At 36.9% G+C, this 15,152-nt stretch overlaps 3 protein-coding genes and 2 non-coding genes across 12 annotated transcripts; 3 read left to right on the top strand and 2 right to left on the bottom strand.

The window, feature by feature from the left end:
* Positions 1-18: 18 nt before the first annotated feature.
* LOC105957871 (histone H2AX) lies at positions 19-971 on the top strand. The gene is made up of 2 exons (XM_012981849.2): positions 19-328; positions 472-971. The coding sequence occupies exons 1-2, from the start codon at positions 125-127 to the stop codon at positions 691-693; spliced, it is 426 nt and encodes a 141-aa protein (XP_012837303.1). The 5' UTR covers positions 19-124; the 3' UTR covers positions 694-971.
* Positions 972-1,606: 635 nt separating this feature from the next.
* TRNAA-UGC (transfer RNA alanine (anticodon UGC)) lies at positions 1,607-1,679 on the top strand. The gene has a single exon. It is a non-coding gene; the product is annotated as a tRNA-Ala (tRNA).
* Positions 1,680-1,792: 113 nt separating this feature from the next.
* On the bottom strand, positions 1,793-2,493 carry LOC105957881 (Nucleic acid-binding, OB-fold-like protein). The gene has a single exon (XM_012981859.2). The coding sequence runs from the start codon at positions 2,345-2,347 to the stop codon at positions 1,898-1,900; it is 450 nt and encodes a 149-aa protein (XP_012837313.2). The 5' UTR covers positions 2,348-2,493; the 3' UTR covers positions 1,793-1,897.
* Positions 2,494-5,191: 2,698 nt separating this feature from the next.
* On the top strand, positions 5,192-5,264 carry TRNAA-UGC (transfer RNA alanine (anticodon UGC)). Its single transcript has one exon. It is a non-coding gene; the product is annotated as a tRNA-Ala (tRNA).
* A 36-nt stretch (positions 5,265-5,300) lies between these two features.
* Positions 5,301-15,073, bottom strand: LOC105953650 (sequence-specific DNA binding transcription factor ATNDX). 8 transcript variants are annotated; one of them, XM_088816195.1, is made up of 19 exons: positions 14,844-15,073; positions 14,427-14,508; positions 13,721-13,846; positions 13,474-13,632; positions 12,620-12,703; positions 12,407-12,538; positions 11,999-12,220; positions 11,251-11,379; positions 11,026-11,121; positions 10,332-10,493; positions 9,327-9,427; positions 9,086-9,177; positions 8,880-9,002; positions 8,733-8,802; positions 8,444-8,507; positions 7,406-7,909; positions 7,257-7,291; positions 6,158-6,691; positions 5,301-5,716 (listed from the first exon to the last, which is right to left on the bottom strand). In XM_088816195.1, coding segments are annotated over exons 2-19 (2,706 nt in total). In that variant the 5' UTR covers positions 14,499-14,508; positions 14,844-15,073; the 3' UTR covers positions 5,301-5,715. The 8 variants fall into 8 exon arrangements, with proteins under 8 accessions (XP_088672321.1, XP_012832789.1, XP_012832781.1 ...); XM_012977335.2 differs by having other exon boundaries at positions 11,999-12,217; positions 14,430-14,508; positions 14,844-15,070; XM_012977327.2 differs by having other exon boundaries at positions 11,999-12,217; positions 14,844-15,044.
* Between the last annotated feature and the right edge of the window lie 79 nt (positions 15,074-15,152).

The following is a 15,152-nucleotide window of genomic DNA, read 5'->3' as shown; positions in this document are numbered from 1 at the left end:
TATATAAAGGCTCCGTCACACCTGTTTACATCTCATCCGTGAAATAAGTCATCAGTCCTTTTCATCTAGATACAGCACCCTTCAGAAATTTAGGGTTTTTCGATCGCCGGAATAACATTTCAGAATGAGTTCCACCGCCGCAGCCACCAAAAAAGGCGGTAGAGGCAAGCCTAAATCCTCCAAATCCGTTTCCCGTTCCTCCAAGGCCGGCCTCCAATTTCCCGTCGGCAGAATCGCTCGTTTTCTGAAAGCCGGTAAATATGCCGAGCGTGTCGGTGCCGGCGCCCCTGTTTACCTCGCCGCCGTTCTCGAGTATCTCGCCGCTGAAGTAATCTCTTATATATATACATATATATGTTTACACATTTTTGATTCTGATTAATTTTCAATTAGGTTTTGTTCATATGCTTTTAAATTTATTTTTTCATTGGATTCAATTTGATTGTTTGTGTTCCTTTGTACCCTAATTAGGTTTTGGAGCTTGCTGGGAATGCGGCGAGGGACAACAAGAAGAACAGGATTGTGCCACGTCACATTCAGTTGGCTGTGAGGAACGATGAGGAATTAAGCAAGCTGCTGGGTGCTGTGACTATTGCAAACGGCGGCGTTTTACCAAACATTCACCAAACTTTGCTGCCCAAGAAAACCGGGGGAAGAGATAAAGAAATTGGCTCGGCTTCACAAGAATTTTAGTAATTTTCTCATTATTTAGGTTGTTTGGTTAATTGATGGTATACTTGATCAAGTGTTGATCAGCGGTTTCACCCCCATGATTTTTGAATTCGTTTCGTATTCAGATAATAGTTTTGATGAATCAGAATTTATTCTGTTCTATCTGTATGGTGAAATTTCGTTTTTATAATAGTCTTTGATTTTTTGGGTGTTTGCATTACTGGAATTTTTCGGCAATTGTATGAATCAACTCGTTATCTTTGCGATTCTGTTTGAAGATGATGGAAACTTAAACACAACAGCATTGTTTGCTTGTACAGTCCATATTTATGTGTTTGATCTCTTCTATTACAGTATGTTGCATTGTATGCTATATAGTCTAACGTCTGCTAATTCTGATTAATTGGATGGAATTTTTTCTTTAGTTGGCTAAAATACTTATATGTAAAATATTATATTTGTGGAGTAGGAGTGAAGTACTTTACGATATGTGATATTGGTGACGCTGAAATGGTAGATGTTGTCGATGAATATGACTCATGTAATATCGAGATTTACACGAACTTTGAAATAAACTTTGTTGAAAAATTGAATGGTGCAATTTTTTGCACTCAATGGTATAAACAATGAAATATTTTCAGATGATGTGGCACCTTCTCCTATTCATGTTTCGATCCACAAGTTGAAGATTGTTCGCTATGTGGAGTGTGTTGAGTCTGCCTTTTGGTTAAATGGAATTGGAACGCCTTGCCAAATATATTGGTCTGTTTGATGTTAATTTGGATGAAGGAAGATGTAATTCTCCTTGAGAATATTTCACCTCTTACTTGATAAAAACTTCCCAGAATTATCCTAAAATATAAATTTCATATTACTAATAAGAAATTATAACACTGTTAATACAGTTAATTAAACCCGTGAAAAACAAATAACAGGGGATGTAGCTCAAATGGTAGAGCGCTCGCTTTGCATGCGAGAGGCACGGGGTTCGATCCCCCGCATCTCCACTTATTTTTTGAAATTTAATATAATTTATTTCATTATTTTGTAACTAAAATACAGAACTCATGTTCTTCCTCAATCGTTGCCATCGGAAACCCTAAATTTTCCCCCGGGATGTGTCCAACAAGTTTTTCCATTAAATCCTTAAATAAGATGAGTACTTCGATAAATTAAAAAAGAAAAAAAAGCTAAGAAAATCATCAAACAACACATACAAAGTGGTTCATATAACCGGCCGGAAAATAGTTGAATAGGGAGAAATCACAGCCTGCTGCACATACTTTCTGGAATCTTTTGGATCAGAACCCCACAGTATCTCGCTCAAATTTGGTGTCTCCACAAAAACCATGGCGAACTCCCCAACTTTCTCCGCCTTCCCTCTTTTACCCGCTCTCAACACGTGGTGGTGGTTGTTGTTGCTGCGGCCGGAGGAGGAGGAGAATATTCCGTTGGACAAGAGAAGGATGTCGCCGGGCTCGAAAGCTTCGCACTCGTCGCCCCACAGCTGGAAGTGGACCGCCGCCGTGTCGTCGGCCACCAGCGAAAGGCACGTCTTTGTATTACCCTCCACTGTCGTCCTCCCTTTGTCGAGCATTATGAATTTGGCGTTTATGTTGTTCTGAACCGCCGGTGCGATGCTTATAAGTGGTTGCACCGTTGCCTCGGCCTCCATTCTTTTCCTTTTTCGCGTGGTGCTTTCTTCACTTTTTCACTGTGTGGGCATTTGATCGAACACGTGACGCGCAACGCTCAAAACAAAGTTTTAATATTGAATGACAAATTGTGGATGGGCTTATGTGAAATAAAGATTTGATTTTTTTTAGCACAGTACACACATGCATCTAACAAAATATATCTCAGTAGTGTTAACACGGTAAGGTAATCAGCAGTAAAGGGGAAATTCTGAAAGGGGAAATACAGCATGCAAATCTGTAAAGATAGAGTAAATTGGTAGAAAGTTGAGAAACTACCTAAAACAAACCCCATACAAAAGAAACAAAACCTATTTACATGACCAAGTTAAAAAATTTAAAATTTAAAATTTTAAAAAAAATTGAGATTTTAAAGAGGGCTGAAAGACAATACAGAGGAAGTAAGCATAGTATTTCTCAAAAAAAAAAAAAAAGTAAGCATAGTTCAAAACCCTACATCAAAAAATAAAAAGATTGAATCTTTAACAGTAAAATCAGACATCTTTGGTGAAAAAAATGAAGTCTTTCTGGAACAAGAAGCATAACCCAGAAGATAAATTGATAAAATATGGAGAAAGGCGAAGAAAAATCAAGGGCCCTTGTCCCGGAAAGAAAATAATTGTCGGAGGACCACGAAGAAAAAAAAGAAATGGGTAAACTTCAATTTACCTACCTGAACTATACCCAACGTATAGAATACCCCCCTGAACTTCAAAATGAACCAAAACAGTCCCTCTCAATTGTGGGTCAACGTTAAAAAACATTACAAAACTAACAGACGTTAAGTTTAGTGTGCAATTACGTTTATACCCTATATTGATACAACTATGATCCGTCTTCTTCACACCTCCCCCGTCTTCTTCTTCTTTTTTTTTTTTCTTTTCTTTTTTTTTTCTTGAGATTCTTCTACCAAATTTAAACATTCTTTTACCAAAATCCAGAATAATTTTCTCTTCACTTATTTAACAAATTGCAAAAAATGAAATTGTCTGCCAAATCTCACGCCAACATTGCTCCATTAAAGTCAAAATTAAAGTTCTTCCTGCAAATCGGCGCCACGCTGCTCAAAATATCCGCCGCAGTAAGACCTCATTTCGCACCGGTGGGAGGTCAAGCTTCTCACAACTTGGGGCACTAATTTCGGGCTCCAATTGAGTGAACATTTTGACGAAGCGCGGCTGGATTTGGTTTAAAAAACCCAAATACGGAGTCGTTTGGATTTCCGCCGGTAGCGGCGGCCGGAAAAGTTGAAATTAAGAAGAAAGAAGAAACCAAAAAGAAATCGGCTTTTGCTCCGCCACACACACTAGGTCCTGGCGGAATCCGCCACCAACATTCCCAAAAACAGAATTGTATAATCTGCTATTCTCTATTTTCTGGAGTAATTTTGGTGTTGGGGCTTTTGTTATTGTTCCTTAGAATAGAATGTTGTTTTATTTTCCAAGATTTGCGTTACTCTACATCAATTAAATAATGTTTTTCTTCACAAAATTGGGTGAATTTTTGATAAACTTTCTTATGGTATGTTGCTGAATCTGGATTTGAAAACTAAGGTTTTAGTTATGTTGAATCCATCGAAAGTGATGGTGGTGTGGTGAAGGAGACAAAGTGAAAATAGTAATAATAGTACGGGGTAAAATCGTCCAAAATCTACTCCAGCTGTCTCATATGCAAAAGTCAAAGTGCCATGTCAGCAAGGCCAGACGGATTTTAAACGGAGGGGCTAGTTTGGTTCATTTTGAAGTTCAGGGGGGTATTTTATACGTTGGATATAGTTCAAGTAGGTAAAATGAACTTTACCCAAAAGAAATAATTCAGAAAAAAACAAGGAAGCGAATATGTACATAATTTTACCTTTGATCGAACAGGTGACGTGCACCGCTCAAAACAAAGTTTTAATATTGAAAATCAATGTTTTGAAAATCGGACCGGACATCGAACCGGACACGCCACTGGGTCACGGTTCGACCGGTTCAACCGGGGTTCGATCGGGTTTTTCACTTTTTTTTTTATATATAATTATTTAATTAATTTAATTCCTTAAATGTAATATATTTTATATTTTATATTTTCCCTTCCCTCTTTCCTCTTTTTATCATTCAACTAACTCCACTTCTTTTTATAAAATATGAATTTATAATATTTTATTTCTTCTCTCTCCTCTTTCCTTTCTCCTCTCTTTCTTCTTTCTTCTTTCTTCTTCCTCCAACTTATCACGCAGAAGCCTCTCCTCTTCTTCCCTTTTCTTTTTCTTTTTCTTTATTCTTCTCCTTGTATTTATTATATCTATATTCTTCTCCCTATTTTTTTCTTCATTTTCTCTTTCACCTTCTTTCTTTTCTTTTCTTCAATCGATCGATATGGCATCCACCACTTCGATTGGGTGACCATACGACACAGATCCGCTTAGATCTGTTCCCCACAATCTTCTCCGACAGGATTCAGTCACCCACGACCACTTTCGAAGCAGATCCGGCCATGGCACCGCCTTTTGAGTAAAAACCGGTTCTTGGACTAGTTCCCGGTTTTACCGGTTCTTACCGGTCGAACCGGGTTTTTTGTAATTGACCCGGTTTTTTGACATTTTTGAGTTTTCACATCCAACCGGACCGGACTTGGCGGCGGTTCGCGGTTGAACCGGTCGGACCGGCCGGTCCGGTCCGGTTTTCAAAACATTGTTGAAAATTTGTGGATGGGCTTATGTGAAATAAAGTCCAAAACTTTATTATTTGGGCCTTTTCTACAACACTACGTTTGTATAACTGCCGTACTTCAGGTATTATTATGTATTATAGAATAGTACAAATTAATCATAGTCATCATACGGGGATGTAGCTCAAATGGTAGAGCGCTCGCTTTGCATGCGAGAGGCACGGGGTTCGATCCCCCGCATCTCCAATAAATTTTTTCTATTACATTTAATATATTTCATAATTTTTGTATGAAATAGTTTTTCCACTTATGTATTATTTATAGAAAAAATGCATGCACAAAGGTAACTAAAATACAGAACTCCTATAAAATCAATAAAATATTAAATGAACCATCCATTGATTAACTAATAACCTCTTCGAAATAAACTATTCTAATATTACAATTCAAGTTAGATGCCATGGATTAACAAACTGTCCCTTAATTTCCATTCTCTGGTTGTACAGAGAAGGCCTCACTGCAGCAGATCCACTTGACACATGAAATCGGCCTTTTTCAACATTTCATCAGCTAATTACCACGTTGCACTTGGCAACAATAACAGGCCAAATAGTTCACTACTTTACAGCCATACCCGATAACCATCGTCTTGTATTCCTGTCCAACTCACTGCCTTCACCTTCGATCGACACTTCTATCTGTACATAGAGAGGAAAACATGAAAGCCTTGTTCGGGAATAAGGAAATAATTTGTTAGATAGACAACATAATCAAAAGTTTCTCAAATATTTGGGATTTGAGATCTAGCCCCATCATAAAACGAACACGGATTTTAATCAAGCATATGAATAATAATTTTTCATGTTTAGTCGAAACATATACTACATTATCACTGACGATTTAATCCTAACCAGTTCAATAAATTTTATCAATCACATCGACACTTCCAAAGAAGGCCGAGAGGCTAAGGAATGCTAACTATCAACTATTTTTAACCACGTATACACTCCTAGTTCCTATGACACGTTTTTAATCTCTTTAAAGCATGAAAAAGACTTCTATAATCAACACAAAAAAAAAACATATAAGACGAAAAAGATTCATGATCTAAAGAACACATTGATATTATTAACTCTTACCAGATTAATCGACAAAGTTTATTCAAGTCCCACAATACAAGCATTCTCCCAAGTCTTCTCTTAGCCTGATCAAATGAGTAGCCAGTGGCATCGACGGGATGGGGAAGCTGTGCATACCTATCAATCAAAAGTTCCATAATATCCACAACGCACAAACCCGATACATCCAAATCACTGCTACACCAGTTTCCACCAATCTGAAACACCTTAGCCTTACCAATTGTCTCTGCTTTCTCACCAACAAGTATTACATATTGTCCTGCCTCGAAATCCGTATCTGTTCTTACAATATTATCTCTAGGTGCAGCAACTGAAGTCCCCATATCCTCATCAACATTACCTGTCAATGCAGCATCTAGAACATCATTCGTTAGACTCTCTCTTTCAGCCGAAGGAGCAGGAACATCATCGGTAAGACTGAGGGGTGATTCCAGGTTTCCAGATCCGCCTTGTCTGTTGAGATTTTTATCCCCTTCATATGGTACACGGACATCCTTGGCTACACGGGCCAGCCTAGCTTTTCGGTTGTTGAGCCTGTCGCAAAACAAACACAACACAAGGAAATAAGAATATAAGGCTTCATTGAATCGAAGGATTTGAAGGGAGGATTTCAGATCCATCTCACTTGTTTGGGTGTATTTATTTTGTAATGGAATTCAAATCCTTAGCTATCAGTTTGAATTAGTATTTTTTTTGAGTCATTATGGTGGATTTCAAATGCATCTCGTTTGGAGTCATTTGAAATCCCTTCTACAAACCCTCCATCAAATTGAAATTCAACCTAATGTTATGTTTCAGTCCTGCTAGATGGAAGACGCAGAGAGAGATTTAATGACTGCCTTCAGACTATTGAAAATGGTTTTATACATCTTGCAGCTAAATGGAATGCTTGAGGGAGCAGACTATTCCACTATAAATAACTAGGTTATATACTGAAATTCAAGAAAATAATTCAACCATATTATGAATGATTGGACAATATTCACATCTATGGAACCATTGACAAGTGGGCAAAACAAACACTTCGGCAAATATCAAACCAAATCACATGATCTGAACATGAAGAATCCTGAGAAAGGAAATATGAGGGCAATCCTACCAATTCTTAAGCCGGGAAGTTGTAACCTCAGCACCCTGAGAAAGAACATTAGAAGGATAAAAATCATTGGGAACAAAGGCGTTATTAATCAATCCTCTATATAAAAAAAATTAAACAAAACATAACAACTACAATATAATTATACTCACCTGAAGACTTAACCTGTCAGCCCAATTTCGTAGTGATGTTAAGTTACGGTGCATATCAGGTTCATCTACAAGTGCGGATTCGATGAGTGCTATCTGTCTATCATTCATTATTGTTCTCTTACGTTTCCTTTGCTGCTTCTCATCAGAGTACATAGCATCCGCCTTTTCATCCTCCATAGTTTCTTCAAAGCCACTTCCTTTGACGTGATCGACATCCATCAGATCACTACTGTTCTTTCCTCGTGTGGGACTGGAATCCGTCCCACTAGTTTCAACAGTCCGAGAATCTCGCTCAAATTCTCTAAAATTTATGTTGTCCCCATTGGATGTACACTGCTCCACCATCCCATATTTCCTTTCCCCATCAAAACATTGACTATTCCGATTTCTGCTGGCATCCAAATGGTTTTCTTGGAGGGCAACATTTTCCAGAGTGCGCTTTTCCGCGTTGCTGTCACTATAGCCACGATCTACTTCTTTGGGCACGCCTTTATGTTGAGAATCCTAAAGGGTACAAACTGGGTGTAAACCAATTGAATAAAATGAAGAGAAATTCAGAAACAAGAAGTTTCGACAGTAGTAAAAAACCCAGAAAAACACTGAGTTAGCATGATCTTATATGACCAAACATGTGTATGTAAAAAAGCATGCACAGATCAAATCGTTATCACCATAGAAAAGGATAAAATTCGAACTTAATGTATTGAAGCTTGACCTGATTGTTCAACAAATAAGGATATCGTGAATATCATCATATAGGCTCTTAAGGTCATTGTCCCTTAAAATAAATTCATATTTTCAATTGATATAACCATAATATTTCATAATGTAACCAATCCTCATTAGGAGAGTTGGTACCTAGACTTGGTTGCTAGAGCCAAGGTAAGGGGAATGAATCTAGCGGTGCATTTCGATCATAGTTAATTGGCGCAAAATGACAATTTCAGAACTATCAATTTGAAAGGCGAATGAGTTCTTGCATCAACTACTAGAAAAGAAAATCAAAACAGTTACTACCAAACGAAGTGAAGGTATTACTTGGACTAGACGGTCTTCAGATGCAGCAGGAACAATCAGAGATTCAAACTGACTGATAAATAACCTACAAATAAAATTATTACGTCTCAGAATAGCTGTAGAAGAATATAATCAACCCAAGAATGAACACAATCAAATCTGAAGTGTCAAGTAGGTCCACAGAGAACAACATCAAGTACAAAAATGATCATTGGCAGTGCTCGGAGTATTCCATCCCCAAACATACAATTTAAGAAACTGAAAAGGGATTCAGATCACAATAGGGAGTGTGAAGATTAACTGAAATTACCTTAGAAGCTGCACATCATCTTCGTTTAAAGATCGGGGAACTAAGGATTCTGCATGACTTAACAGTGAACCTGAATACAAAGTACTCGTAAGAAACATGTGTGCGTGTGTGATTAACTTACTGGGGAAAAATGACAAGTAGCTGTACATAAATTCTTGCTAACGGTTGCAGTTTTTTCAGATTCAGAAGTAGATAAGGACCCATCTGACGATTTCTGCGATTCCTGCTGTACGAACCGAAAGAACTTGTTGAGAAAGAGATCCTTCTCATCTGGAATTGAAACAAATCAAATAGTTAGATGAAGATCAGATATAACAGCCAAATTAGAAGCAAGAAAATACGAGATCATGTACCTCGGCATACATCCGGAACAAAACAATGAAGGTTTGCTATCACTTTAATCAATAAAGATGTTCTTTGATGGGCATAGGATTCCTGAGATACACTGCAAGAAGCAAAGGTGAATATAAAACATTGGTTTAACAAAGTAAGTGGGAGAGTAATTTTAAACCATGCAGCAGCTGCAAATGATACATTTAACTAATTTGATAAAAGAGCAATTCAAGACATCCAGTAGCTGTAAAAGATACATACTCCGAAATTGCATCGTCTTCACAAACTGGAAGATAAGATGAACACCAACCAGATAAAAACTCTCCAGGCGGAAGTAAAAAGATTGCCGCCAAAGCTTCAGTCTGAAGGAAAACATAAGGTAAGGGAACAAGATAAACATACACTGTTTTATGTTTAGTTTCAATCTTATAACTCAATCATTCAGAAATTTCCTTGAAGAAAACATTAGAAGCCAAAAGATAGGTTGGTTGCGGGTTCATGGTAGCTTTTCAAATAGATAACTGAAGTAGATACATAATCATATCCAGCCAAATATTTAACAGGCGCATCAAAAATCAAACAAGTAACATGCCTTCAGTAAACTACAAACCTTAAATGGTGACTGGTTTGGATGTTCTTTTTCTTTCTATATTTTCCAGATACTACAAGATCAGGATTCTTTAGTTAAGCTGAGTTGACATTTTTTCTAGTGGATGTTCTGCCACACTCTAGGGAATGCCAACATGCAGCGTGAGTTTAACTGTTGTATACACAAAGTTCATAAAATGCGCTATTGCCATCTTAGACAAGATAAACAACTAAGGTGATCACCACAGTATTTAGTAATTATGTTCTAGTTTCATCCTACTTTTCATTCAAAATCTGTATGTTATAAATAATATCTATTAATTGAACCAATAATTGTTAAAATTTCCTTGAGATTCAAATCAGAAAAAAAAAAAAAAAAAAATTCAAGCCTGCCTGATACATGGTGTATCCAATGCAGCTCCATGTCTGACAGCCATGATGTTGTTTATGATTGCTAACAACAAATGTAAGTATTCAAAATAAATTGTGTTTTTAAAACATTGAACCTTTATAGTTAGATATCGTACTTGCTTGTTTTGAGGTCTTTATTCATGAAAACCCATGGCTAATTATAATAAGAAAGCCCAGATCAGCCAATAGATACAAAAAGGAAAGAAAAACTAAAACAAGCACATCCTGTAGGAAGTCACATTAACTGTACCGTAGACAAATGCTTACAAAGTTTATCACGATGAACGGTCGAAAATTAGAATCATCAGAGAAGACGTCTGCCAGAAGCATTGCATTAAGTTCCAGCTGCCCCTTTGGATAAATGATCTCAGAGGAAGCAGTTAACTGATTAGAATCTATACCAAACATTTTCTTCAGTAATTCAAGAACCTGACCAAAAGAAATACCACAATAACACTCACTTAGGGACATTAAATCCGGCTTAACACGAAAAAGACATCAAAATCACAAAGCTAACCCAACAAAATGAAAAAAATCAAGTATGACCACCGTTAATATTAAAAGGAGAGAATGACAATTATATATAAATTGAACCAGGTTTCTAAAAGCAGCACATTCTGAAATGCTTATTATTCATTAGAAGCTATTATAATCCAATTTCTAAAAGCAGCACATTCTGAAATGCTTATTATTCATTAGAAGCTATTATAATCCAATTTATGCAGTAAAAATTGTAAATGGGTCTGAATAACGTTATCTGGGTGGCCTCAAATTGATAAAAAAATTACAAGCACTTCCGAATTATTTCATTAGTCAATTGCAACAACTGCTAACTTCTCAAAATTAAAAGATCAGCAAGAAGGCTTTTCCTTTCTCGAGCATAAACGAAAAAAATTATGTCATCTCATAGATCTTTAAGTCAAAAAATGTTAAGAAAAACTTTTATTCCTGACACCAATACCTGTAACACAATAGACTTTGCCAAGTTCTGACTTCCACGGTTGTTTGCAACCTCGTCCAAGTAGGAGACACCCTCTGCTTCACAGAGATACAAGAGCTGCAGTAGGACATATTGCATTTACATAAACACTAAAGGTCTTACATAGGCGAATACAAACACGATCAATTCTGAAGTCTAATGTTTTTTCCATTAAAATACTGAAATTTCAGTTGGACTGTAACTCACAATAGATAAAGCTTTAGACTTCAGCCGAGAGACCGAAATTGTATACGAGGATGCACTGCGCAAGGGTGATAGGTTTAATTTCATAACAGCCTGAATGAGTACAAGAACACCTCCATTGCCACACAACTCCTGAAAACGAATGTAAATGATGAATTTGAAATTTGAATTTGATCACTGAGATAAAACCAAAGGAGAAGATCTAAGATAACTATAACTTACTAAAAATAAACGTAATCAAGGTAAGGCAAGAAGATAAAGTCATTATCTTCAGAAGTTGTGAAATCAATTCTTTTAAAACAATGCTGCCAACATCAATTCTTTTCAAGAAGATAAAGTCGGGCTATTGGTAATAGAAATCTAAAATGTGCAATGTCCCTAAAATATAACTTGGTGCATACATTTGCAGCTATTAACAACTTCTCTACCCTAAACAAAGGACTTAAGGGGAGAAAAGAAAAAGCTACATCGAGGAGGACCAAGACATTCATCAGAAAAATGAACAAACAATTTGTGGATGGAGCATATCATAGTACTCTCCATCTACGGCACCTGGGTGAAAATAAATTAAGTTGTCAAGGTTAAGCACCCATACAGGTCGGGTGAATTCAGATTTGCCAAATTAGAACTTCCCAGGGCAGCTTTTACCTCGAGCAGAATATTTTTTTCCACCACACTTGACATCTTAAAGCACACTTTCAGGCAATGAAAACACTGAATCAAAGAAAATAGAAGAATCATAATTAAAAACCTTATTCTTAACAATGCATTCACGGAACAACTTCTGCTGGCACAAAGACTGAAGAAACTGCAGAGAAGAATCACACTGCTGGCAAAGATGATTCAAGGTCTCTTCAGCAGTAGGGGAAGTGTTTGCAGAGGACTCGGCCTGTTCAGCAGACAGCTTGGTCTGCAGAAATTTAACATCTATACAAACAGCAGAGAATACTGCATCCATAAATATGTCAACCTGCTATAAATTCACATAATCAGCTATGACATCATTGAACGGTAGTTTGAAGAAACGGACAGCTTTGAACACAAAAGGCAGAAATATGAACCGAGTGATTCACATGTTTTTTAAGTGAGAATTTCTAACAAGGTTGATCTAATTTCACCAACAGTATGCCCCATTATTGAAAGAACTCAATAAAATCACCTTGTAATATGCAACCAAAACTTGAGCAACCTCTTGGTACTGTTGGGAAACAATCACCGTTAGCAATTTTAGACCGCAGGCAACCAAGGCTGAGTGCAAGAGAACCATCTCATTTGGAGTGTTGTGATATTCCTAGAAGACAATGCAGTCAGTGCATGTGTGTGGGGGAGGGGGGAGGGAGGGAGGGAGGGAGAGAGAGACTGCGCAAAAAACCTGTCTGTATGCACCTAGGAGAACTAGCAAATAAAAGACCAAGTCAATTAGCTGTTCTGATACTTTCACGTCATCGAGCAATATCTGTAACAGAAGACATGTGAAGATGGATGAATGAATCGGTTCTGATATATAAAGCACATCATGACAACACGTACAATGAAAACAAATATATCCAAAAGCTCAAAGACGATGTAAAAAAGATTAAGAAAGAAAACAAATTCCCAATAAAAGCAAACGAATTCTAAAAAAAGAAATCATACGGTGAAAATGATAATGAGCATGTCATTGACAGCTGTAAACTGCAATGAGAAAGAGAGCATAAAGTAGAGGTATCTTTCTTTTGATAGCCCTACTATAAATCGACAATGAACTAATAACGTTCGGTTTGTGGGCATTCTAGGAAAGGAAACCACTTAAGCAGGAAACAGATCATGTTAAGGTTCATTAGCTAAATATACTTGCTAAGAGTTTCGGGATATGCATCCCTGATATAATTCCATGGATCTTCTTTATACATGGGAACTCTTATAAAATATAATACAATTGAGAAGAATAAAAAATTGAAAAGAAAGTGAAAGAAACAATGGAAAGAAAAACGGATCCCCAACCAACAAGGCAACAACCCTCGTGGTGCTATTATCAATTATAAATTTCCTAGGTGAAGCCGCAAGTAAAGCAACCAAATCAATTGAATTTTTTTCTTTTCATCCCTTTGTTTATTAACTTTCATAAGGTAGCTAGCTTGTACAATTATAAGTATAATATGACCTCAAACATTAGCTAACTCAGAAAAACTTGGACCGCTACACTAGTATATATATGATAAACAGATGCAGTTTAACATCTATAACCTGCTCAATTTTGGGCACCCGAGATGCAAGATCACACATGGAATGCAATAGAAGAACTCCACATAACAAGTACTTGAATGTTGACCTGTCCCTCTCCCAATCCATAATCACTGCAATTAGGTGAAGGGGAAGATACCTCGCAAACTTTTCCAAGTCAACCTGCAATATATCAATTACTATATCAGTGTTTAAACAGCAAAAACAATAGCTATAATAAATAAGAAGCTATTTAGTTCTTCCTAACAACCTGTATATGTGATCCATCTTCAGCAATGTGCCGAACAACATTGTTCCCAGAATCCTTGATTAATTTGCTGATCTGTTGTGGGCTGAGCTCATGCAATCCTTTTACAGCGGCAATTATATCAAGTACCTTTATCACACATAACATATGGTCATCAAGCAACCTTGGTTTTTCAATGCATTTTATCTACCTACATGAGACGACTTCAAGATTCGGTGTAAGGAGACACGTGAAAGGGAAACCATGCCAGCATTGACAGTTCCATGGTAATTTGCTTTTCACATGGTTAGTGTATACTAACAATGTTTTTTGTCACGATACACTCTCTCATTGTTACCTTAACCACCATTTTTTAATCATCCATAACCTCAATTTACTATCAAAATTGCTTGCTAAGTTATTGAGCAAGGATCGAATAACGTGTAACAACGAAATCCTCGTTAAAAAAGGGGAAACGTAAAACTGAAAACTATCCTCAATGGGAGTATAAAAACAAGAGTTGCACGACTTTCTTAATGATGGCCCAAAAGTAAATTATTTTAACTTGTCAATTATCAACTTTATCTGTCACCCAAATACACCGAGACGGAGGAGTATGGAGATGAACAAGGGCACCCACTTCATGCACAATTCAAGTGGAAATATTCATAGACATAATAACTAATGTAAAAGCTAACAGGCCCAATTAATTTTATTTCACCAAACTCACCACCTCGGCTCGGCATCTCAGTAGAGTGCTGATTAGCTCAGTGCTGGTGGAAGCTTCATTCGATGCCATCATTCCTGAAAATCTTCAAACACAAAATAAACTAATTAAAACAAACAAAACTATTTCGAGTACCAAAAACCTATATCTAACTGTTCGAACACCCATACACAAACACATACAAAACTACAACCATGCGTTTCTGCTTCAGTATATAGTATATACACGCACTGAGATACACACACACACACACATACATACAGAGTGAGTTCACGTTTCAAATTTGTGCGCGTTTTTTCTTAAACGAGCAAAATCGAGGGAAAGAATACCTAAAAGGGTCAATTTAAGCCTAAAAAGAAAAAAACCCTAAGTATGCAGAATAATTAAATAAAAGTTTAACAAAGGAAGAATTGGAGTTACCCCTTTTGATGAACGAAGCAGTGTTGCTGAAATTGGAGAAAAGGGCAGAGAAGTGGAGCCAATTTGAGAGAGCAACGACACAAATCTTTTCAATTTTATTTCCTTTTTTTCTATTTTTCGCTAATAAATAGTGCAGTGGGGGCGCGATGCTACCATACGCCGCGGTGGCGTCGGTACAGTACCCAAATGACTATTATGCCCCTGAATCTTGTAGCCGCGCCTTTTATATTATTATTATTTCTTTTTAGAAACTTTTTATATTTAATTAAAAAAAGGACCATTAGGATTTTTTGTTTTTAAAAAAAATCC

This window comes from Erythranthe guttata, chromosome 4 (genome assembly GCF_056151865.1).
Source record: "Erythranthe guttata isolate IM_541 chromosome 4, IM_541, whole genome shotgun sequence".
NCBI classification, from domain to species: Eukaryota; Viridiplantae; Streptophyta; class Magnoliopsida; order Lamiales; family Phrymaceae; genus Erythranthe; species Erythranthe guttata.
Note: the sequence above shows the minus strand (reverse complement) of the source record. Positions and strands in the feature narration are given on the sequence as shown.